We start from the raw sequence: 26,550 nt of genomic DNA on the forward strand, positions 1-26,550 counted from the left end.
TTGACCCTTGAAAAGATAAAAGGGTTAAATATTTCTATAAGCTTTCAAAATAATTGTTTTCCTTTCCTAACTTGTGTCATCTCGCTACCCCTCAGATTTATCTTGTGGCCCATTTGGGAACTACTGCTTTATATTATAAATACTTTTTAAAATATGTATTAGAAATATGTTGTATGCTGTCAACATAAAGTATGAAAATGATAGAAGCAAGTGAACTTGGCAGGACACATATTTCTTACATGTGTTTATAAGAAATACACCAGTTACCTGTAGATATTTTTACTGAAATTTGGAAGTATAGAACCTCTGATTGATGCAGTGAACTCTGCAATTATATCAATCAACATGAAGATATTGCAAATGTGTTTACCCAGCATTTTACTGAGCATGATGGGATGTTGATTGCTTCATTATATGGACTAAACTTTTTAATTACAATATTATGAAGCTTCATTTTTCATTTAAATGTGTTCAGATCACCTGAAAAATGTGAGTACAACACACCCATTCATTTCCATAATATGATTAGACAGTTTCCCTATATGATACACAGCCAAGCTATCAGTCAAACATATGAATACACAACTGTCTGTCTAGATATTATACAGTCTATATGAGTCCTGCTCCTGATCCCTAAATACTAAGGAGTGAATGTTGTGTTTATTATCATATTACTCAACTGTGTTTTCCCTTAAGAGTGCCCAGTTCACATGAAACTGTACATACACAGATTAAACTGTTTTCCTTTTATGATATATAGAACCATTTGAGGGCAGCACAGACCCCAGACTCCTTTAAAACAGGATTAAAAACCATTTTATTCATCTTAACTCGTGTTATTTTCTGTATGTTATATGTTTTTAACACTGTAGCAATTTGAGATTCCCTGCAAATGAAAAGTGCAGTACAAATTAAAATCATGATTATTATCATATAGTAGGCTATAGATCACAGCTACAATAAAAAGCATACAGTTGGATGCAGGAGTAAATTGGAAACCCAAAAACAAAAAGTTCTTAAATATTCAACTAAAAGAGTGTTTTTAAACCAATACAGCATGTTAGCACTTTGAGTTTCACTATAAATGAAAAGTGCGGTACAAATAAAATATATTATTATTATTATTTACAAAATTTTGCCACATGCCCGTTGCCATGGCAACTGATGATGGCGTGCTGTAGTTCTCTTCGTGCACATTGCGCATGCGGAGCCTGTCGACGCCCACTTTCTCAGACAGGAAGTGTGACCAACTTTTTCCACCATCCGCCCTTTACCCTCGACACTTTCCATCACACCGCCTCAAGTAGTGTGATTAATTTCGGCAGGGAACTGTAACAGCAGGCGGCATGTCTGACAGGGCGGAGCGTGTGAGACTCTCCTTTCTCCGTCTGAAAACCGTACTCTGACTAAACGGTGTACTGTCCCTTTAACTAAAGGGGGATCTTTTTACAGGCTGAACCTCCGCTCACTCAGGATCCATTCATAAATAAGACATCGTGTGGAAAGGAAGCTCAAAGAGTTGCATCTGATTTTTTTTTCATTCAGCACGACCGGATGCGAGCAGAAGCCAGACATGTTCACCTCGGTCGGGGGACTGTGGATCGGGGGCAGCAGTGACTTCCCATGGCTGACCCCCCTGCTGATGGTTTGGACTTTGTGTGCGAGCCGTCGGGACGCAGCTTGATCCAAGCTCAGACCCGTTGGATGAAACCAAAAGAAAAGCTGTTTTCCTCCCAGGGTTTGGTGTTTTCTACGTGCTTCCGCTTCACCAACCGAGTCATCCTGTTTTAAACAGTCAGTCTGCTTCCATCCTTCTTTTTTTATTTTTTTTAAAAATTTTTTAATAAATGAAAATACATCAGAGGAGCCGAAGACCTGACATACCGATGGAGCAGTGAGTTATGGCAGCTAAAGAGGAACTGTATGCCAAAGTGACCCCGCGGAGGCAGCGCCAGTCCCGGCCGAGCACCGTGAAACATGGGTCCACTTTGGACGTGCTGCTGTCCATGGGCTTCCCCAAGACCAGGGCGTGAGTAGCTGCACAGCTGCACTGTCCCAAGACACACACACACACACACACACACACATACAAACACACACACACAACGATGTACACTTAGGTCACTTTTGAGGACCCTAACCTTAACCACTGACCCAAAAATCAGCTTTTTCCCGATTGGGGACATGGCTACTGCCCCCAGTTGGACATGCCGTCCCCAACTGGTATTTAGTCTGAAATGTGTCCCAGAAAGTAGGGTAGGACACACACACTCAGTCACACATAAACATGTACTGTAGTAGAGCAAGAATTGCATTGGATTGCAAATATGAAGCAGCGTAGCCTATAAGGAAAAATAATGAGATGAAGTACAAGTATCTTCAAATTGTACTTTTTGTATAATAATGCAGCAATCAAGCATCACTTCATCTATGTGTGTGTATGTGTGTGTCTACCTGTCAGTGTGTTGTTATGACCCCCCACTCCCACCCCCTTTTTTTTTTTTAAAGAAAATTGCCAGAGATGCTGATGAGTGTTTGTGATTCAGGTGTTTTACTGGCCAGCTTGCCTTGGTTTTCAATGAAAACACCAATCATATGGGCATCCCGGCATGCTGCTCTACACTTCTTTTCATTCATCTTTGAGAGACGAAGTTGCCAGGAAACAAGCAGTGCAGACTTGTGAATGTAGTTTTACATTACAAAAAACATGTATGTGTAGTCTGCTTAAACATAACATCAGTTTAGCAGTTAATACATACTGAACATATGCTGGAGTAGTTGGTTTCCACAGGACTAAAGTAGATTGTTTATTAGAGCAAAACAGTGTAGTAACCAGTTACTTTATAACACAAGGTGCAAGGGGGTGGCCACAGACACTGAATAGGTATCAAACTTTAATTCTAGTTCTGCGAAGCTCAATTTTATGCCTCCTCTCACTGTACAATTCTACCTAATCACATAATAATCACATAATCTATAATCATAATGTCCCCTTTCATTGTTCCTGTTGTCAGTGACTCCCACATTATATAATGATGATTTGAACAGCCTCATCTTCCACAAAAGACTTTCTGTATGTGCAGAGCGCCTCAACTGTGTGTGTGTCCTGCCACGTCACAAAAGAAATCTGAAATAGTCCACTTTGAGTTTTTGTCAGTATTTGAATCAGTATTACTGGAGAACTCTCCGCATGTAAAACAGGGGATGAAAATGTAGGAATGGCAGTTATCTGAGCTTTTCTAAGTAGGCCAGAAGTGTTGAGCTTTCTTTCTTCTTTTAACTAGACATATTTCCTCCAAAATTAAGCCTTTTTATCCTGTATAAAACTGGCTAAGGTCACCCAGGCTTTCATCACTGCAGCTCTCTCTTCCCCTGCCTAATGAACCACTGAAGACAAAATGAATGAGTGACTGGGTTTGGTTATATTTGCAGACTCACATCTATTATTAATGTCAGACTACTTAGATTTGATTGAGGCTACAAAAGCATAATGGAGTGGAATCATTCAGCGTCATTACCGTCAAGCCTGCTTGGTCATACGTACAAAACAAGTACGTGTGAAACTAACGCAGGTGAGGCTGTGTGATGTTTTCCGTACATCGCCCCGGGGCGTATGAGTTGTTTATGTCCTAGTTTGGTGTGACTCTTCTCTATGGAGCTTAATTCACTCTAGTTATTCAAACACTAATATACAGAAGGAAGTGGCAGTGTTTGTGTGGGGCTGAATGACACAGTACATTTCTGACACTTTACTTTGAGGAATATAAATATGTTTTTATACAAGAGAATCTAAACTTTGTTCCACGCTTAAAGCTAATGAAATGTTATATATTAACTGTGGAAACTATGTCTCTATATGAAAGCGGTTGCTCAAGAGTTGATATTGAACTTGGATTTATCAGGAGGCCGTAAACATGACTTGAAATGATTGATTGATTTACACGTCCAGCAGTGTCTCTTGGACGTGTGAATAGGTAACTGTTTGCTAACATGTTACAATGTCATATCAACTTTATAAGGTAATAATATGTTATTGATTTATTTTACTAGCACAAAGGAAGTAATGAAAAGCAAAAGTACATAAAAACAAACAGTAGGGATTGCGCAGGAGCGGTAAGAAACCCCAGAGGGTTTATAGTAAAAACCTCCCCTTTAGGATTCACAATTTATTTATTTTATTCTTTTTTTTTTATTATATATTTTTAATATGATGGATATTTGTTTCCTGGTTGGTGGTTCATGGCGTTTTGACGCAGTTGCCAATCTTAAGAATTTCTTTTGGATTAAAATAAATATGTAGTGGCCCAAACGATGCTACAGTGTGATATGTATGGATACATTAAACTATGATAGAGCGTTAGAAGACAGGATTGATTCATCAGTGAACAAACGTTTCTAATGATGCCAAAAGACGTCATGGTTTTATTTTTTTACACACATACTCAATGTGGTCTTTCCAGTGACAGTTTTTCATCTATTAATACACACATCTACTAATCTACTAATACACCTAAAACTTTGCAGTGTTGACTTTGTTGATTTCAATATTATTAACAAACAATTCAGCATCTTCCTTTGGATAATGTTTATTTTTATTTCTGAAAATGATAAAATTGGATTTTATGACATTCAGGGGAAGTTTCTTCATCTGGAACCACTTTGCAGTATATGATAGAATATCATTGGCTTCTCTGATCAAGGAACCAAAGTAAATTTACCAAACACAAATATGTGTTAATGTCTTTTTTTTTTGTTGCAATGCCCCCCAAAAAATCCCTTCCCTGACTAACCTTCCCTTGCCTGAAATTGGCAACATTTTGATTTAAATAAAAACGGACTGATCAATGAAGTTCACCAGATGTTTGATGCCAGTTTTCGGTATTCAACAGTTTTTGATACTCTGTTCTGCAGACCTTCCACTCAGTCTGATCTATAGGACACTTCTGACTTGTGGCCTGCAATGCTTACGCTGTTTCTGGAGCATCTCCGTCGATCCAAATCGTGACATCTACTCTTCAGTAAAATATCAGATGTCTGATTTACACGTTGTGATATCAGGCCATTCCACAGATGTTGATGTGAAAGGAAGAAGGAATAATAGGAAAATCAGTTATCAGTCATAGCTTCAGGGAACAAGGGCTTCATTGTGTTCGAGGTTTTTTTTTTTTTTTCTCAGCCAGTGGGGAGCATGAATCATGTACACACACACACACACACACACACACACACACACAGGAACAACCCTTCTGTTTTAATTGAGGGGGATTTTCTGCTGAGTCATTCAGGAATTGACTAGCGTAATCAGATATGAGCTGGATGGACAGTGGGCTCTGTCCTTGTGCTGATTGTGTCCGATGGTAGGAAGTAGGTTTGGAAACTGATCCAGCTGAGAACGTGACAGAGCCACACAGAGTTTCATCATGTTATCTCTCCAGATAACGCCCCCTCCCAAGACCCCTGACAAGAATGACTTTTAAAAGTTGTATTTATTTCGATTTTCCATATTGTATTTTTTTGAGTTAGCTGGTCAGTGATATTTTCTGGAGGTTTTATATAGATACAACTGCTTATAAACTCAACTAAATGAGCTCTTTGTACCTATTTTCCCTGTCGCTGGTACTAAATTACATTATTTTTTTCCAGGAAACTTATTAAGCTAAAGCTTGAGCTAAATACCGAACATCTACTGTAATATAATTTCCACTGTGGATTCTGGGGACGGCCAGGCCCTGCTGTGATGTTACGTCTTCGTTTGTGGTCCCTTCCATCTATGGAAACCTTAATTTTTCAATCTTTCCTTTCATTATGTGCAGTCTTACCAGTGTATTCAAGGTCCTTAGTGTGACATGATTCATTTTTCCTGATGTGAAGTGTGACAAGATGTGCATACAGCGTGAAAATATACTCTCTGGTACTCACCGAGCTGAAAACAATGCACACTCTCAGCGAGGAGAGTTAACGCGTTTCACATGTTACCTGAAGAGACTTTCAGTTAAAGCTTGTTAGTAGCAGTGGAGTCCTCCCTGCTTGGCTTGAGAGGACACAGCTGTATACAGTGTGTATATCTACTACTATCTACAGTATATCTACTGTATACAGGATGTATAGTATGTATAGAGGAACCATCTTTGTTATTAGTAGTGTCACAGAAAGAGGCAGAGTGTGCCAGTGAGGTCAATGTGGTATAAAGGCTGGTTCATGCTTTGCACAGAAACACACATGATGGTGTTCGTGCAGTTTTAAATGTCATACTTGTGGCCAAAATAACAAGTTGTACACACAGGGTTGTACACTACCTGAATACGTGAAACATCGCAGACCAGATCAAGTCCCTGTGCTGGTTGGCTGAACACTACCTGAATTACTGGCAGAATAGACCGCAGTCATTTCATTTTTTAGGAAGTGGAAAGCTGAGAACAACCGCTTGATTTTAGATACATAAGGTGCTTTTGGTTATGAGAAAACTTAAAATCACCAAAGCAAACAGAGGACTTGTCTGTGGCTCCTTCATGTCAGCCATGCATGAAGCACGAACCAGCCACAAAACAGCTACATGACGGAAATGGAAACAGATTTGAATGTTACGCAGCATACATGGATTGTGTATAACTATCTGCTGCAACTGTGTTTAGTTAAGTTACACTGAAGAATAATGTGGCAATTGTAAGCAAGGGAAACAGGAAGTTGATGACCAAAATGTTACAGAACAAGGCCTGCAGTGACAGAGAGCGAAGAGGAAAATTAAAGATTGAGAGGGTGTTTTACTTTATCTGATACTAACAAGATGTAGAGTCACTGAACCAGAAGAGGAGAAGGTTCCTATAAAGCAATACAACAGTGTCATATATATATTAGACCAAACACAGATGTTCTCACAGTGGTGCTGGTGTGTGGAAAACTATCATACTTTGATCCGCATGTCTGTCTTCATGATGCCTGAAGACCATATGTTTAATTATTATTTCCAGCAAATCTTATTTTATTCATGACAACCTAAATGTTTAATTCTGCTCCAATATCATGGCCATGTTCAGTTGTAAGTTGCTAAGAGATCAATTGCCATTTGGAAACCATGTGGATACTGTAACACTGAAGATAATTAGGATGTTTTTTGTCATGTGAAGGCATGTGGATTGGTGAATTTTCCTTTAGTTTCTCCTACAGAGGAACTGGAATATTTATGCCACAGTCACTGGGAGAAGCATGACATCTAATGTTCTCAAATGGGATATCTGCAGCACAGAATGTTATATTTGGTGAAGAGACCACGTTTTTATACCATTGCATGCAGCAAGTCAATTGCAGTAACTGATCTAGAGCGGCAAATAACAATTATTTTCATTATAGATTAATCTGTTAATTATTTCATCACTTGATTAATTGTTTAGACTTTAGAATGTCAGGAAATAGTCAAATTGTTGATGAACAAATTTCGAAGAGTACAAAGTGGTGCCTTCAGAGTTGAAGTTCGTTTTTCTAAAACCACATTTGAGGAACTCGTTCAAGCCAAAAGTGTTTTGCACTTTTGCTTAGTTAATTAATTATGCTTGATCAAATTAATAGATTATCAAAATTGTTGTCTGACCAGACTGATCCCATGTTGAGGGCCAAGTTAGCCTGATGACATTGGACCCTTTTGAAAACACAACCCTGTGTGACAGAGGTTCATTGTCTTGAGGTTTGATATTTCTGATTGTGATTTTTTTTTATGGTTGGTTATATTTGTATCCTATTCTTTTTGTCATTGGGAGATTTATTTAACAGTTCAGATGCCACTGAATTGATTTGCAGAGATCTGTTGTTTAGTATGGTACATGCTATGTCATTTGTAGGGCTGCAACTAACGATTATTTTCATTATTGATTCATCTTCCAATGACTTTCTTGATTAATCGATTTAATTGTTTGGCCTGTGAAATACCATTAAAATGGTGAAAAATGTCAGTCACAGTTTCCTAAAAGTCAAGGTGATGTCCTCAAATTGCCTGTTTTGTTCGACCAACGGTCCAAAATCCAGAAATATTTGAATTTACTATCACATAAGATTCAGAAAAGCAGCAAATCCTCACAGATGACTGGCTGGAACTGGTGAATTTTTAGCATTTTTACTTGATAAAAATGACTAAAACGATAAATCGATTATCAATATAGTTGTTGATTATTTTTCTGTTGATCAACTAAGCAATTAATTGACTAATCGTGGCAGCTCTAGTCATTTGCACTGAATCGGATTATTAAAAAATAAATTGCATTTAATCCAGCTGGTCATGCAAAAGGTCACTCTGAATTTAAGCACCCTCATCTGTGTTGGTAGTGAGCTCCACTTAATAAAACATAGCAAAAATCTGAAGAACAGCTCTGTTTTCTATTCTTAAATGGTAATTCAACTCCCGAGGTAGTGTCTTCATTCCCTTACATGTTAAATGTTGTATTTCAATGTGCTTCGCAAAGGAAGAATATGAAGCCACTGTGGTTACTGAGCGGTAACACATCTCGAGGAGATTAGTGTATGTACGGTAAATTCACTTTTCTTTTCACCCTGCTGCTCCGAAAAAGCCTTTTGTGTGTTTAAGAGGAAGTTGATGTGCATGCTCACATTGTGGGACTGTTCTCTAACCTTCATCAGTTTCATAACTCCTGCTTTTATCATAACAACTACATGTATAACTTCACTGTCATCTAACATGCAAAAGAAAAACATCACAAGATACCATCTCAGTTTATTTGTGGGCTCCACATAATAATTACAACACATAACTTATGCATACATGTGACATGTTGGTGCCTGCGCGTGCAGCCTGCAAGAACAAACTCTAAGCTTGTATTCAAGACGGCCAAGAGGAAGTCGCCCATTTCCGGAAGTGGCTTGTGACCTTTACTGAGCGCTCTGTTGAGACATGGTTTGAGGGCTGCTGAAGTAGGAGATTCACATGCTACTAGCAGATACATTTACTGAGATATCATGTTTTTTATCATTAGTTGAAGAGCTGAAGATTGCAAAACTTAGCCACAATCATAGATCTGACAGAATAAGTGCTTAAAAAGATTATGCTGAGGCTTTGTACATCTTAATCTTTTGACAGATCACTTTCCAGTCGGTCAGTGTGACCTGAATATCAAATTTCAAGGTAAAAATGAGATGTTCTTGATTTTGATGTTGCATAATGTCTTATGCAAGTCTTTTTTAAAGGAGATCAGCATGCCCACCAACCATGGCTGTAACTCTCAAACTTATGCTGTTTGCTTTGTATGACACATCCTGGGACTCTGAGGAATGATGTGTGAGGCATCACAGTGTTGGCACTTTGCCCTATATATTTTTAGTGAATCATTCGCTTTGTGCAATTTGACTTTCACTGAAGTAAGGAACACTAAAAATAACACGCATGCCACAGCAGGGCACTTCATCCTAAGTTTAAGTTTGATAGAAACATTGATAATCATTTGTTCAAACTGATAAGCTTGATTGACACAATAACCTAGTGAAGAATATTATTAATGTCCTCGCACATTCACTCGCACAAAGGCCACTCAGTTCATTTAATGGTGTCAATCTCGGAGTTTCTCCGTGTGACCTCATGACTTCTAATCTCTCTTCTCCAGATATAATGAAGTGAGAAAAAGAGAAGCAGTTCCAGACGCTGGCGGTACACAACTAGCTTTGTTAAGACACGTGCCACTGTCAGCCTGAAAGAAAAGCTTTATGAGTGTACAACACCAAGTGCTGGCCTTGTTTGTGACTTTGCTGACCCCAAAGAAAATGAGGTTTATGGCTCCACAATTGCAGTAATAGTTTGACATTTTGGGAAATACACTTTTTCACTTTTTTGCCATGAGTTAGATGTGAAGATTGATACCATTCATGTACCTTGTTATTTAAATATGTAGCTAGAGCTGGGAGTGAGTTAGCTTAGCATAAAGACTGTAAACGAGAGGAAATGACTAGCGTGGCTTTGTCCAAAGTAACAACATATGTCTACTAACACCTCTGAAGCTAACAAATTAACACACTGTATCTCATTTGTTTTATCCATAACAAACAGAAATGTAAAAAAAGTTTCTCAGATAAGAGATTATTTTAAAGTTTTGGTCTGCATCCTGGCCAATCATGGGGATTGCAGAGTTCTGTTCATGGAAAGGCTTTTATTCAAAACTGTTAGTCTTATAAGAATTTCATGATTTCTAATTTTGCATATTCAGTAGTAGCTTTAGTGTTTTGAGAGTGAAACACGCAGAGTGGTACTAAACATGATGTTAGTGTTATCAAATATGATGGAATTATGTTAGTGGTACAACTCCAGCTTAAAGGCAGTGGAATAAAAGTCTAACTAAAGCAAACACGTATTACACACACAAACTAATACACTATATTAATTGTCCGTAGACAAAATGTAAACTACATTTTAAAGTTGACTCTCTTATGCTGATTTGCTCAGTGATCAGTTCTTCGGTCGGTTACTTGAGTCCTGAAAATAGGATAGTAGGGTAAAAAGCTAATGGTAGAGGATGTTTATCCAAGTTTTGCTAACAACTGACACAGGGGTGTGAATTAGTGAATTGTCGCTGGCTCTTAGAGATCTTGAAGGGTCAAAGATGGTTTGGGTCAGTGGTCTGGTTTAGTGGCCATACAGGAGAAAAGGGGTCTTCTTATCTCAATGGATGCTGTTTGCAGGATGTTGTAAATCTCACTGATGTCTTGTTGGCCAGCGTTCCTGGGTGGAGTTGAAGAAAGAGCTGGTTATGTAGCTTGAGGGTTGTGCTGTCTGCATTCGAAGCCACGAGAGGACTTTCTCCTACAGCAGGTATTTGGACATAAAGCCAAGTATAAAACCAAAGTGAACTTTAGAGGTGATGACAGGAGGATTTTTGAGCTTTAAAGTGAGCCACACTAGCTGTTCCCCCCCCCACTTTGCCAAGCTAAACTAATCAAGCTCCAGCCTGTGGCATCGATCTTAACTGCAAATAAGTGTATTTTCGGAAATGTCGAGCTGGATTCGAACTGCATATATATACGCTGTTAAAACATTATTCACTCTGATTGGGCAGTCAACTACAGAAAAGGTTAACAAGAGATGGTAAGGTGTGTGGTTCGGTGTGGGCTCTCCAGGCCAGACTGAATGTAGGAAAGCACATTTCCTCTGCTGATGGGGCTCTCCTTAGGGTGCAGTCTGGTGCTGGGCAGCAGCAGTGCTCTTGGCGCTGTTAGTGCGATAAGTGGTTAGAGATGTGTGTTCGCCGTTGGCCTGTAAACAGGAAATGTTCATTCGCCCATAGAGCTGAGTCAGGGAGGGGCCCATGGGAGCACGTAGCTGTAAGTGTTAGCGTGCATACACATTTTTGTGTGTGTGCGTGAGTTGAGACAGGGTGACACGGTTTTGTCCATTTCAGTGCTAGATGCTTGTTACTTTTGGCTGTAATTTATGCTTCTTTCTCAGCTAATATTTCGCCATGAGAGCTTGGCCAGTTATATAGTCGCGTTTTGTCACAATAACGTCAAACGCAATGTTAACATGTATCCAAAGAGCCCACACTTGTACTGTGAAAAGCGTGATGATTGTCTTATATCAAGTGATAACTTTCTTCTCCAGCAGCCTGGAAGATATCTAAGTTTAGCAAAAAAAAAAAAGGTCAGCTGTAATAAACAGTCCAAAGAATGTTAACATACTGTATATGAAAAAGCTGCTGTTTTAAAGATGCAACAGCCAGCCAGACCATTTCATCTGTAGGAGGGGTAAATGTGGAAACAGGAAATCAACACAGTTACCATATGTGGCTGAAATGAAGGGCTGTTTCCAATATTGCCTGGAGCAATATAACGTGCAAATGAAGCAAAGGTCCTCGTCTAATAATGGTCAGTATCATTCATGCAAACAGCACTGCTGGTGTGAAGCCATACCTAATCCAGAGTGAGAACTCTCCCTCCCATACTTTCGTCTAGCTGTGAACAGGAAATGCAGTTTATAAATAACTTGCTCATTTCTTGCTAAGAGCAAAAGGAGAAACCTTCGGGTTATGCAGTTATTGAGGACAGCTTGTCCATGACTGTTTCAACTATGGGTGGAACAGACAGGAAAGAAATTTGAAACGTGAATATTCAGTTCAGCAAAAACAAACCAATGAAAAAAAAAAATCATACAAGAGGAGAAGCTATACACGGGGCCATTGTACAGCAGATGCTGTCTTCTTGGTCAAAACATCAACCAGAAGACCCCTGAGAGAGAGAGAGAGAGAGAGAGAGAAAGTGCTGTGTAACTCTGTCGTCTCTGCTAACTTTGCCCAGCGCTGCTCCATCTCCTGTCGCCTGGCAGCAAATTCAACCTCTGCCACCCTGTGTGAGCCGCTCCCTCTGCAGCTCCCTGGTGTGCTTCTCCTGCTCTCTGATGTTGTAACAGATGTTTGTCTCGTGCTTTATTTTGCCTGGTGAAATGCAAACAAAACAGAATTGGCAGTGTATAATCCAAAAACATGTTATTCTGTTTTCATTCTGTGTGGGGAAAAAAAAAAAAAAATTAATCTCATGCAGTGTTGGCAGGTACACACTGGAGGTTGCCAATGTAGTATAAAGACCCTAAGCAGGTGTGTTATATTGAGGGGAATAGTGGATTGAACCTATAGCCACCAGACATTATAATCTTTAGCTTTTTAATTATTAGTGGAGCCAAAATGATGAGTCAATCAACTTAAAATGAATCTGCATACATGTTGATGTTGGTTTTATTGGGCTTCCGGCTGAGCCAGAATTCTTCATATTTTCTCGACTTGCTGTATGAATTAAAAAGATTCTTTTTTAATGGATTTAATTTTGTAGATGCTGAGGATACATTTGTTGAAAATGATTTGTACAATAATTGAACTTGAATCAGGCAAATACAAGGAAGGACAAAATTATAAGCATGTATAAACACTGTTTACATGCAACTATCCCTGCAGTCGAACTTTAATTCAAGTTTTTGACAGCTTTTATGTGTTGACAGAAATAGTAGAAAGTCTTTTTCAGATGGATTCCTCCATTACAAGCCATATTAAATTACTGAAGCACTGCATGTGACACTGTTTTACCATTTATTAGCAATCCCAAAGCTCTTTTTAAAGCTTCAACTGCAGCCTCTTGCGTTACAATCTAAAAACATACTTAACTGTTTTGTTTTTTCTGTTATTCACCCTCCTGTACAGCGGTACATTATGTCCCACATCAATGAGTTAAAAGCGACACTACGCTGTATGTCCTGCTTGATACCGAATGATCATTTCTGCTCGAAATTAATCATCATATTAATTTCAGAAGCCTAAAAAGAGCAGATTAAATTCAAGTAAATCTTGTATCAGTAAGACCTTTTCTTTTATTTCATGTCACAAGGGTTCACTCTCATAAAATACCGCAAAGATAAGAAGCAAGCAATCCAATGTTCTTGCCTGGATCGGATTTTGCGATGTCTCAGCCACATCTGTCTATAATCCCATCATGCCTTCTGAGAGAAAATCCCCTTCTTTTCCTCCTCCACACAGCACCAGGTGGAACCTCTGAATAACACGACTCGAGCCAACAAATTACTGTCTGTCTTAAGCCTTGTACATGCAGTAGTGGTTTATACTGTAGGAATAAAAAATGGACAATTCAGTAAAATATATCTTGCCATCTAACAGTTGTTGTACGTATAGGGGGATGATTTTAATCCAAGTTTTGATTGTGCTTCTCTGTCTGCGTGGATTGTATATAATTCACCCTGCATATATTTGTGTGTGTGTGTGTGTGTGTGTTGTAGTAGATGTGTGTGAGCCATCTGTTGCGATTGCTGTAGCCTTGGCGTTCCCATCCTGCACGCTGTGCTCTGTCAGGGCACACTGCCCCAGGGTGCGGGGACTTCGCTGTATCTAGGACCCTCTCAGTGGGACAAATGTAAAAATAGCATATTGAATGTGAACGCTAGAGTGGCACAATGAACGCTGTCAACGTGGTCACATATACAGTACGTGAGGCAGCATGTCTGTAATGTACCGTGAGTCAAGTCAAACAGCGGCTCTGTTCCTGCTTGTCTGCTAAATTTCAGTAGATTGTGATGTTATAATTCAATAAAGCCATTCAGAGCAGTGACGAGCCGCTGTATCTTTAGGGTTAGCGCAGTTACCCGTTCAGATAAAGCTAAGCCGTAGTGTGAAGGTTTTTTTTTTTGTTATTTAGCGAATGAATGTTTAATTCTCATTGGGGCTGTGCTTTATCTCACATAACTTCACATAAATAACTGAAATAAGATGGGATTGTTTGGCTTGCTGTATGATTTTAAAGGTTAAATATGCAGTGTGAGACAATGTGCAGTAACTCTAAACTCATTTCCTGTTGCTCAATAGTGAAATGAGCCATGCACCCAAACTGCTTTCTTTAATTATTCATCAAGGATCCTTTCATGCACAGAGGTGTTCCTGGAATGATTCATTAGTATCTACTTTACATATAGACGCTTTACGGTCCACAGACACTAATTCAAACCTGAAATACACACGCATGTACTCTCAGTTTCCACCAACTCTCATGATGCTCATATATACGCTAATTTAGGAATATTAAAGTGGAGATTTTGAGAGATAGTGTCACAGTGAATCTTCAGAATTAGTCACATCTAGATTCTCTGTGTTAGTCCTCCCGGAGCTTAAGAAGAAGAAGCTGCTCGAAAAATCGGTGAATCCCTTCAGAGGCGGCCCGCATTACCAGAGGTTTTTTATAAAAAGACACTAATTAGATTTTGTGCACTCGAGGGTAAAGCAGTCGGCTCTCTTGTTTCAGAAAAAAAAAAAAAATGACACAGATAAATCCTGTCAAAGGGTTTTCAGAATCATGTGTAGACCTCTATTGTAGATGAACTCTGCCTTTTTTAATATGCAGTACAGTAAAACACAAAGCGTTATCAAGGTCACTGTCATATTTAGGTGGTGTTATTCTGAGGAGAGAAAGAGGCTCAATACTGTTATTTTGCGGCTGCAGAAATGACTTCTTAACCACATCTGTGAGCTGATATGCTGACTCTCCTTTCTAACACAGTGGTCGTTATTTAATCATTGACCGAATCACTTTTAACAGAGATTCAGTTTCATGTTGAGCTCGCTGAATAGGAAGGGATTTGGGCTGAACACACTTTATTGATGGTAGAACCACATTTCTGAATATTTTCAAAGGAAAGATGTGTATTTCAATCTACTTTGTACTTTCACCATCAGTATTGTTTCATAAGGCTCTGGTATGAATAATAAACTCCTGGTATGAATTATTGTGTGCTTGTTGTCATTTCTCTGCTCTCTCTGGATGTTTGTTCTTTGTTCTTTGTCACGTGGAGGCACAGCAATCTCCTCCTAATAAACACGGTCCGGAAGAAAAATTATTGATTTTGTGACTGTGCTTTGATCTCTTTCTCTTTGCAGCTTGAAAGCTCTGGTTTCGACAGGCGGCAAAAACGTCCAGGCAGCTTGTGACTGGTGAGAACAACACACACTTTGACGCGCACGCTCTCGTAATGCACAACTGGAATGCAAATAGAAACTCTTGTAATGGTAAAAATAACATCCACTGCTCTGCTATTGAGCGTTGTATTAACATGTCACTGTGCTGTTATAACGGTACTGCCCTCTGCTGGACATTAGCCGTCCCCTCTTCTAGTCATCTCCTACTTCTCGCTCATCACTTTGGCTCCTCTGTGTCTGTCGCTTCAGGCTCTTCTCCCACGTGGACGACCCCTTCCTCGATGACCCTCTGCCCAGAGAGTATGTGTTATATCTGCGACCCAGCGGTCCGCTGCTCCAGCAGCTCTCGCACTTCTGGCAGCAGTCTCGTCTCTCCTGCGGCAAGAACAAAGCTCACAACATCTTCCCCCACATCACCCTCTGCCAGTTCTTCATGGTCAGTCTCAGCTTTATTCTGTGTGTGTGTGTGTGTCTTTATATTGTCAATCCCCATGCAGAGGGAGTTATGCCTTTGAACATGATTCACACATGATTCATATCATATCACAATACTGGGACATATGAGTGCCATTCCTTAACCCATTTTTAGGGGTCTGTTACTTTAATAAAGTAATGAAACCCCCCCCCCCCCCCCCCCACAGTCTCTTTCTTGTCTATCACATCCCTGTTTGTTAGTTTCATCTTGTACTCCATATCCCTCTTTGTTTGTCTGTTTGACTTTTTGCTGTCAGGATTATTTAACATGTTCCCCTTTCCATGATTTATTATTTTGCCGGTTTTGTATCTCGATCATGATCCTTTCACGTTTCTTTGGTGTTTTATAAGTTGTCTCATGTTGCTTTGAGAACTCTCAGTGCTGATTCCTTTACTGGGTTTTACAGTATATAATAAATGCTGCTAGCTGGCGTTAAGCACTGTATGATCCACTATTCACAGCAGTATGCATGTCTTTTTTTAACTCATTTTTTATTTTTAAATTCAGGGTCAGACTTAAAGCATACAACCATTCACTGTCACCCTCCCCAACCCTCCCACATCATCCCTCTACCCACCACTACTTACAGCTCACATAACCTGCTTGCATTTCATGGTCGTGGAAAGTAAAAGCTAAATTAATAAATGTGGCAACAGAATGATAAAAATAGGAATAATAACAGTGAAAACATGAGGAGAAAAAAGATAAATAAATAAATGAATAAAAAGGGTTATAAATAAGGCTGGGTACAGTATGAATAGACAAATAGCAGTATACAAACAAACAACAGTTCAATAATCATCTAGGATCAGGCATAATTATACTCATAACAGGTCTCCATCATTTATCAAATGTGAGTTTCTGTAGGTGTAAGTAATGAGTGATCTGATCCATACAGTACAAAATCCTGTAGTTTTTGTAACCAGATCGCATTGGGGAGGGGGATGCGGGTCTAGCCAATGAATAGCAATACATTTGCTGCAGCAAATAGTATCTGAAGAAGGTGAGTATGTACCCGTCTTTCAATGCTGTCTGGTATCACTCAAAATAGTGCTACCATGGGGTCCCTGGGAAAGTCAATGTTAAAAACATACCTGAGTGTTATGTATGCGTCATCCCAATAGGTCCTAAGCTTTGGGGATGCCCAGAACATATGCACATAGCTGATACCTCCCTGCAAGCACCTGACGTAGATACATCAAATTCACATGTCATATGAGGTGTTCTAAAGAAGCGTACAACAAGTTTCCATCTGAACTCTCTCCATGTATCTGATCTGGTGACTGTGTGGGCCCCTGAGCAGATCTTATTCATTTCAGATCTCTGTGGGAATTGGTTCCGGTAATTGTTGCTCCTTTTCTCATTTAGTCTTAATATAGTGGGAGTTGCTCTTATCTATTGTTAAAAATGCATCATACAAACCAGAAATGGTTTTGCCCATTGAATTATTAATTTGTAGATGAATCAACAGCCTCTCAATCGCCTTAGGAGCTTGACTCTTATCTAGGTCGTCTTTTTTGTGTAGAAAATGTCTAAGTTGTAAATATCTATAGAAACCTGCCTGTGGAAGATTACATTGCTTTTTTATTTGTTCAAAGGACCTCATAATTGGCCTTAATTGATCAAAGAGCTGGTGCAGATAGATTAACCCTTATCTTGACCAGTTCCTAAACCTGTGTCCATGTGAGAGGGGATAAAGTCCCTTATGGAATTGGGTGGCCCAGAAGTACATTTGCATGTAAGGTAGAGCCAAAGCCCCTTCTTCCTTTGGGAGTTGCAGTGTTTTATATCTGACCCGTTTTTGCTTCCCCTGCCGTCAGTATGCATGTCTGATGTAATGGCTGTTAAATTTCCTGTTTTGTCATCTCCACTGCACTCAGTGTGCCGATGGGAAGGTGGAGGCTCTGTCTGACGCTCTCCAGACCACCGTGGCCAAGTGGAAGGGTCGTATACCCATGCCCCTCCCCCTGGAGCTTTACACCTCCTCGACCTTCATTGGCCTCTTTGTGGAGGAACAGTTGGCGGAGGTGCTGAAGAGCTTTGCTGCTGATTTTGCCACTGAAGCAGAAGCTAAAGCAGGTTTGAGTCCCCTCGAATCTTTTTTCCTGTCTTTTTAGATGCAGTTAAAAGAATGTAAAGTGAACATTGCATCATTGTTATGAGGGTGCACATTACTCTTTTTTTTTTTTTTCCTTTGTCCAGATGTTCATGTTGAGCCACATAAGAAACAACTTCATGTCACTTTGGCATACCACTTCCAAGCCAGTCATCTTCCAGTTCTGGAGAAGTTGGCCAAGAACGTGGACGCATCTTCAGGCTGTGACTGGCTGGCTGTGCTCTTCTCCAGGGATATTCGTTTCGCTAATCATGAGGTAGAAGTGCTTCCTTTTGAAATTAGTACTTCCTCTTAAGATGTATGTTTCCCTTCTGCACCGGTAGCTCCGGCACACGTCAGTTCAGTTTCCTTTTTTGGAACATTCAGTGAAAGAAATCATAAATGATCTGCATGTTTTTTCACTCCACACTACCATTGTCTAATGGCTGTTCACCATCCGCTTCCTTGTAGACACTGCAAGTCATGTACCCGTATGTGCCTCAAAATGAAGATGAGCTCGAGCTGATGCCAGGAGACTTTATTTTCATGTCTCCGGTGGAGCAGGGCATTGCCAGTGAGGGCTGGGTGTACGGCACCTCGCTGGGCACGGGGCTGTCTGGCCTGCTGCCTGAGAACTATGTCAACCGCGCTGATGAGTCTGACACCTGGGTTGTCCACGGGTAAGAAAGGGAAGCACCTTACTCATCAGTGCTTTTCACTGATCATGGATCATCACTGATTGCCCTCCTGAAACCACCAAGTCCATTTTTGCAACTAATTCACTTTGCAAGAGAGACAACCGTCACTGAGTGTTAAGTCAAACTGACAATCCACAAATCCCATCAATGTGCTTTTTTTTACAGTTTAAGTACAAATCCACCCAAATAAGGAGATGTTTCTTGGCTTGAAAGATTAAAGATAAAGAAAAAGAAAATGAGTCATCTTCTTGGCCTGCTTCTTGACTAGCCCTATGACTGGGCTCCTTCGCCCACATTGCTACACTTCATGAGCTGTTTTTTTTTAAAATTTTTAAAGAGTTTTTCTCAGTAGCTGGCACAAAAGTATAGAATTCCCTTCCTTGTTTCATTTATTCTTGTCTCTCCATTGATGTTTTCAGGAGTCATGTTAAAATATATTTTACTCACTAGCTTTTAACTGAACCAGACGTTTGCTCATTCCCACGTTTCTTGGATACCACATGTTGTGTTCACATCTTTAACTTTTACTTCTTGTTTAGTTTTTCCCTTCTTTCTTTGGTTTCAGTCTTCGCACTCTAACGTAGTTTGGATCTACTTTGTTGTAGGTGCAATATGAATTAAAAAAAAGTTCAATTTTATGATGATTAAGCACTTCCCCATGTTTGTCTGATCTTCAGGTCTCACTCCGTTCTCAACTGTGCCTCGCCGTCTAACGCTGGCAGTGCTGTGGGCGGGTCATTATTTGACGGACAGCACAGTGACAGTCTACTTGACACTCTTGTGGAACCTCACAACCTCACCGGTCTCTGTCCTCCCATGCAGGTACAGAGTTCTTGTATTATATGAGTGATAAAAGTGTAATTTGGCTGCATGCTGGAGTGAAGGCAACAGCACAAACCTCACTGCTGACTAGTAATACTTTTGTGCATGTGTAAAAAATTAAGAGGGAAGTAGTGGCCTAAAGGTAAGAGAAGCTAGCTTGTGACTAAACCTCGGTAGGGAAAGCGAAAAAGCAGTGCTTGCCCCTTTCTCATTACCACCACTGAGGTGCCCTTGAGCAAGGCCCTTAACCCAAAAACTGCTCCAGTGGAGCTGCTCAGTGGCTGGAAAATCAGACTGTGGTTGTACTGAGCAGCTTCCAGGTGTGAATGTGTGTAATTGTGTGAATGTGATCGGGGCTTTCCTGAAAAAGAGAAGCTTCTTCTCAGTAAAACTTAAAAAAAATATTGATGGAAGAAAATGCAAATGAATGTGCGTTTCCATCCACTACTGTTTTGCGAATATTAATAGTTGAGTGCATCTAAGTAAATAGTTGGTTGTGCTGATTCTCCTATCGAGTGCAGTAACCTCAAAAATAAGGTCAAAGCTGAAGTGATGGAAAACATGAGGTGTGCTCTGATACCCATACTACCATACTCTTTAGTATGCCAGAAAAGATTTAGTATGTCTCAATAAATTGTATGTCAAATGCAGTATACCAAAAGTACCAGGATGTCCTACTACATCTGGTCACATTTTTCAGTGTGTAAGCCAGCGTCACATCGACTGAGCTGCCAAGAGCACAGCCCAATGACAGTGCATTGTCGGTGCAATTAGGGAAGCCAGTGTAATGACAGAAGCCACAATGATGAAGTAGTATGTCCCAATTGCAGGCACACTGCATGCAACAGTATGTACTTTGTGAGGGCAGCTGCAGTATGTACTAAAAGTAAAAAGTATGCAATTCAGAACACAGCAATGGATACAAATCCTGGTGATGGAGAGAACAATGGACAGTGGAAATAGAGAGAACAGCTAACATGAAGCTTCTTGCTTTTGGAAGCATCTTAATAACTGTATCAGTTTTACAGACACATATTGAATGCTGCCCCGAGACAAAGAAGAGAGCTTCAGGAACATTTAAGTCATATGCTTCCTGTGTGTCATCATTTATTCCCTAAATCTGTTTCATTGCACTTTGTTGCATTTTACTTTTATGGATACATCAACTTTTCCACCTCCCCCAAGTTTAAAAACTTCTTTGCAATATTTGAGATTTTTTCAAATTTTCGGTGTTTCCACTCAGGTTTTTTTTTTTTTTTTTATGTGCAAATTGAAAATGTGCATAACAACAGGTGGATGGAAACGCACATGTGTAGGCTGCTAGCAGGAGCTGGAGATAAGTGCTGTGTAACTGTGTGTCTCTAATGTCTGTCTCAGGTGATGAGGCCAGCTACTCAGTCCTCCCTGTCCAGGATGAGACTGTTTGTGTGTCGCCATGGGGAGAGGATGGATGTGGTGTTTGGGAAACACTGGATCACTCAGTGCTTTGACTCCAAAGGTTAGTACGTAGGGGAGATTAATGAGACCTTTTATACTGTATATTAGCCACTTTTGACTTACTAAGGTTCTCGTTTGTGTTTGTGTAGGCCGATACATTCGCTCTAATCTCAACATGCCACCCAGCCTGCCAGCCAGAATTGGAGGTCACCGGGACTACGATAAAGATTGTCCAATAACTGTGTTTGGCTCCACCCAGGCCCGTCTTGTAGGTCAGTAATACTATTTATTTTGATGTTTTTTTTTTTTTAAATTGATTTGTGAAAAGAGGTCAGTAATAGCACATTATCTCATTATCTAGCCACATGTCCTTGCACACAGACTCTTATCTAATTTTAAAATGGATTTTAGTACAGTATGTTGGCTCACTGACTTCTTAATGAACAGATCTCAGAGGGTCCGGGTTAATGGAACCCTGTCCAGTAAACTCTCATCTTTCACTGGATCCCCTCAAGGCTGTGTGCTTACACCACTTTTATTCTTTTTATATACAAATGAGTGTCAGAGCAATCATGTATCAAGATTTGTCCTTAAGTATGCCAAGCAAGTGGAGCAAGACCGTGGCCCAGTCCTTGATGAATTTGTTAACTGGTTTGACCAGTCCAGTCCTTTGGGCACTGTCCTGGACGAGAAGCTTAAATTTGATGCAAATACAGATTCTATATGTAATAAGGCAAATCAACAGTTGTTCTTTTTAAGGAAGGTGTGAAATTTTAATGTGGACACTATGGCACTGATGAACGTGTTTTATTCTTCTTTGGTTGAGTCTGTCCTTTCTTTTTCTATGATTTCTATCATTTCTTAGTCTTAAAAATAGGAACAAACTGGAAATAATTGTCAAGCTGTGCTGTAAGATTACTGGTGCTACCTTAATGACCTTTAGCACCTGTATGAAGTGAGGATCATCTCAAAGGCACAGACTATTGTTTGGACCCACAACATCCTTTACATGTTGAGTTCCAGATGTTTCCATCAGGGCAGAGGTTTAGTTTCCCCAAAGGTAGCACTAATAGATGCAGATTGTCCTTTGCTCCATCTGCTATTGGTTTCTTAAACAAACTATAACCCCAGATACCATCATGTCTTTCTTTTTCCCATGATGGTGACAGTGTAGAAGATATGGATCTTCTGCTTTGTTGTGTATGATATATTGTATGTATTTAGGGTGGACTACTGTCTAAAGCAAATTGCCCCTCGGGGACGTTAAAGTTTTTTGATTCTTGAATCTTATTTCAGATTATGTATGCCAGATGATTAACAATTAAAATGTCTGCCAATAGAATCACATTGTGTTTTCATGTGTCCCAGGTGAAGCCCTGTTGGAAAGCCACACGACAATAGACTTTGTTTATTGCTCTCCGTCTCTTCGCTGCGTCCAGACTGCTCAGAACATTCTGCAGGGTAGGACCTCATCTTCATTGCTCTCATCAGTACTCTGACCACAGTCACAGACAAGGTTCTTCAGTTTGCTGCTGCATGATAATGCATTTTTAGCTTCAGTTTTGGGTCGGAAAAGGTTTGGTTCACATCTCAGTAGGATTTCTGTAGTTATATAAAGCTTTAATAATTACAGCAAAACTTCTTTGGTACCCAGAGACATCATTATGAAACAAAGTGGATAAGAAAAGAAAGATATTCAACAAGAGGTCTGACCTCTTTCCATCTTTCTGCACCATCAACTTGCTTTCTTTGAACACAGCAAAACACCTAAATCTTTTTTGTTTACTTAAAAAAAAAAATCTTTTCTTTGTTAAAACTATTTGTATTTCAACACTTGCAAGTCCTATCATGTTAATGAGTATGGGCACATAACACCAACACTATTACTCTCACTGCACCAAGTCCGACATTTCATGCAAAGATGTATTTATAGAGTTCCTGTTTCTTGAGCAAAATGACATGACAAGTCCTGAATTAGCATTACTAAGTGTTATGTCCTTCTCTGACAGTTTTCTCTCTGTGTTTCACTCTGTGTCAGGTCTCCAGCAGGAGGGAAAGACAAAAATCCGTGTGGAGCCTGGATTGTTTGAATGGACCAAGTGGGTTTCAGGCACATGTTTACCCATCTGGATCCCCCCAGCTGAGCTGGCCGCTGCTAACCTGAGTGTGGACACAACATACAGGTGCACAGCGACGCCAGCACTCGATCATCTATACGCCGTTATCTATGAAGATATGCAATTTACTCTAACCTCCTCTGTCTGTCCTGTTGTCCCCAGACCTCATATACCCATAAGTAAGTTGGCGGTGTCAGAGTCCTACGACACCTACATCAGCAGGAGCTTCCAAGTGACCCGAGAGATCCTGTCGGAGTGCAAAAACCTGGGTAAAATTGAATTGTAAACATGTAATATCTACTGTACTAAGAACCCACTGCCAGCAACATTCACTGGCTACAATGGCTACTTCTCAAGATACATTTCAATACTCCTTGTTAACTGATATTAATTTTATCTCTGGTGGCCACTGTACACTGAGCATGAGCCAATGAAATCAAAACTAAACAATGTGATCTGTTGAAACACGCTACACAAAGAAAATGTACTTGACTCTCCACAAACCTTGAAACTGAGTGGTGTGAATAAAAAATCGTTTAATAAGTACTTTTTTCTTTTATTTTGCTGGCACTCAGAATCAAAATTTGTCATTTGGATGCTTTCTTCATCTCTACATAGAAGTGCATGAACACTACAAGCTGCATATTATCAACTAGAGTGTCCTGAAACAGTATAGTGAGCTAATGGTATCTATGGAATGTGGCTCTCTGGTCTCTACCTCTTTCACACAGGAAACACGGTCCTGATTGTGGCCCATGCTTCCTCCCTGGAGGCCTGCACTCGCCAGATACAAGGCCTGAACCCCCAAAACTCCAAGGACTTTGTCCAAGTTGTCCGAAAGGTCAGCGTGCTGCTTTAGTTACATTGTTCTAAATACTCCTATCCTTTCATTTCTATCCTCTCCTCTTCTTGTTTTCTTTTTTCTTTGCGTAACATGCACATCTGTCTCCTCTTTGTCTTTGTGCAGATTCCTTACTTGGGTTTTTGTGCTTGTGAAGAAATGGGAGAGACGGGGGTGTGGCAGCTGGTCGACCCACCCATCTTGCCTCTGACACATGGACCCAATCACAGTTTCAACTGGAGGGAAATGTTAATGCAAGACTGAAGGATATGCTGTTTGGCTTTCTTATCTTTTGGCAGCCGCAAACTGCTGAAGAAATATTTATTTTTAACCCACACTGCAACAAATCCAGCCAAACTACCAAAAAACAACAACAACAAGAACAAAAAAAAAAAACATGTCTGGCTTCCGTTAAAGACATCTTGCAAAAAAATGTGCATTCATTGAGGCAAATGTATTCAAACGCACACTGCTCAGGAATGAGAAAATTCAGTATGTGTGAAGATCACAGCAAAAACGAGCTATAGATTGGGCCCTTGGTGTTCCACTTCTTAGCCTAAAATGTGGAGATGCTACAAGAAATCTGGATATTTCTTGATGGTTGCTGATGAATCAGGTTTTATGCCATGAGAAGGTGTCATTTAAGGCCTGTGTGGCTCCTCCTCAGAAAGGAAGGGCTGAAGATTTAGTGTTATCCTGCCTTCTCACACACTGTGACAAGAAATAGATGAGAGAGACTCTACCACAGAAATATTTTTCCATATGTCAAGACGTTATTATTTAACTTGTAGCTACGACCCTCCTAAAAAAAAGCACAAAAGAAATGTTGACAATCAGACTGAGAGAAGAACTGATCTTCATTGTTTCTGGTGCTGAGGTGGGTTGTTTATTATACCTGTTTTACTCTTGTAAATGTCATATCATTAAGTGACTCTGCAAAGCTAGCATTTATGTTCCCACATGAATTCTTTCAACCATGATCCACAGGAATTATGTGGAGGAAATGCCATTTTGATAACCACCACTGGAACAAATGAATATGACAGGTGAAAATGAACATAATCAAAAACACGCTGTTGTTTAGTTTTCAGTTTCGTCCAGGACGACTAAAACGTTTGCCTGTCACCTTGAAACTCTCTGTAAGCTGGACAACCACACAGCTTTTCAAACACTTTGGTGCATCTCTTGCTTTTTTTTTTGGTTGTCAGATGATTTCAGTGCTTACTGCTTATAGCAAATATTTGTTGTTTGACTCAGAAAATCCTACTAATGCTAAAAAATCAATAAAGCAAGATTGTGGGGTTATAAAGGCCCGTGCAGCCTGTGCCATGTGTTCAGTAAAAACAGTTTGTAGCCCTTTTCTTCTTCACTTAGATAAGCGGTGGAAAGGTTGCTCTTAATTTTCTGTTCTGTTTTATATAAACTGCACTGAGGTTGTTTTTCTTAAGAAAATAAACATGCATGGGCATTGCAATACACAACTAACACTGAAATAGTTTTCTTACAGCTTTCGTAATGGTGTTACTGTCGGTCTTGCAGCAGTATCATTGCACTGTCAATGCTGCCATTTGACTACAACCCTCTAGAATAAACTGTTGACTAAGCAAAAGTGAGAAAACACACCTATCGAATAAGTTTTCTTGACTATAACTTTTTACCTCACTGAGTGTCAGTTACAATGTCTGTCATAGGAAGTGGAGTATGAGAAAGGATAGTGACCTGTGAAAAAACTAGTCATGAGACTTGAATTCAAGAATTTAGATTTTTAATGTTAATGAACAATACTGGTTATATTTTCTGAATTCTTTCTTTATTTGAGGACTTATTTTTGTCCGAACTGGCTTCTGTATCTGATTTTTTTCCCTTTTCTTTCTTTATTGACATGGAAAACAATTATAATTTTCTTCTTCCACAAAATGATCACATACAAAATATTAAAATATTCATCTTGCGGTTTGCAGAAAAAAGTAAAACAAAAAGTCAATGTACTGTTTGACCTCCTTTGTAGAAACCAAGAAGTTCAGATTTTTACCTGTAAATTTGCTTTTATGAATATGAAATTTGGCCAGTAAAATTAAAAGATTTGTAATATATAGCTTATCAGTTATCTTCTAGCATTCCAAACAGTACAAGTTTCCAAAATAATATAAACTCTTCATCAATATGGCTGTTGATAAAGATACACATGTTATTCCAAAAGAGTCTCAGAAAAGGGCCAAAATAAGTGAACAGCAGTCTCAGGGGAGCTACAACAAAATGTACAGCTCATATCAATATTTTTTTCTGATTTTTTTAAAAAATGTATATTTGCTGGGTAAAAATCTATGAATAAGTTTGAAAGAAACTTCCTTCATTTTGTCAGTTATCAAGATACCAATCAGCTAGGAGCCTGATCTGTTTCCATGTCATGTTATTCACAAAGCCATTCCAGTATGAGATCACATATGTTAGTGTTTCTGAAAAAGCCATCTTCTGGTGTGTGTGCGCTATGTAGGCAACAACTAAGAGTATCATCAGTTTTTACCATCTCTTCCTCCGATGCACTCTCCTGTAGGGGAAACTTGTTTTTCTTTGCATCCTTGTAATAACAATAAATCTGAATTTCCCAGAACTATA

General features: G+C 39.6%; 1 protein-coding gene across 1 annotated transcript; it reads left to right on the forward strand.

Moving 5' to 3' along the window:
* Nucleotides 1-1,240: 1,240 nt before the first annotated feature.
* ubash3ba (ubiquitin associated and SH3 domain containing Ba) lies at nt 1,241-26,550 on the forward strand. The gene is made up of 14 exons (XM_067607864.1): nt 1,241-2,029; nt 15,411-15,464; nt 15,699-15,885; nt 17,805-18,003; nt 18,127-18,296; nt 18,491-18,699; nt 19,395-19,539; nt 20,917-21,037; nt 21,126-21,248; nt 22,345-22,437; nt 23,015-23,159; nt 23,256-23,362; nt 23,825-23,934; nt 24,061-26,550. The coding sequence occupies exons 1-14, from the start codon at nt 1,902-1,904 to the stop codon at nt 24,196-24,198; spliced, it is 1,929 nt and encodes a 642-aa protein (XP_067463965.1). The 5' UTR covers nt 1,241-1,901; the 3' UTR covers nt 24,199-26,550.

Source organism: Thunnus thynnus, chromosome 13 (assembly GCF_963924715.1).
Source record: "Thunnus thynnus chromosome 13, fThuThy2.1, whole genome shotgun sequence".
Classification (NCBI taxonomy): Eukaryota; Metazoa; Chordata; class Actinopteri; order Scombriformes; family Scombridae; genus Thunnus; species Thunnus thynnus.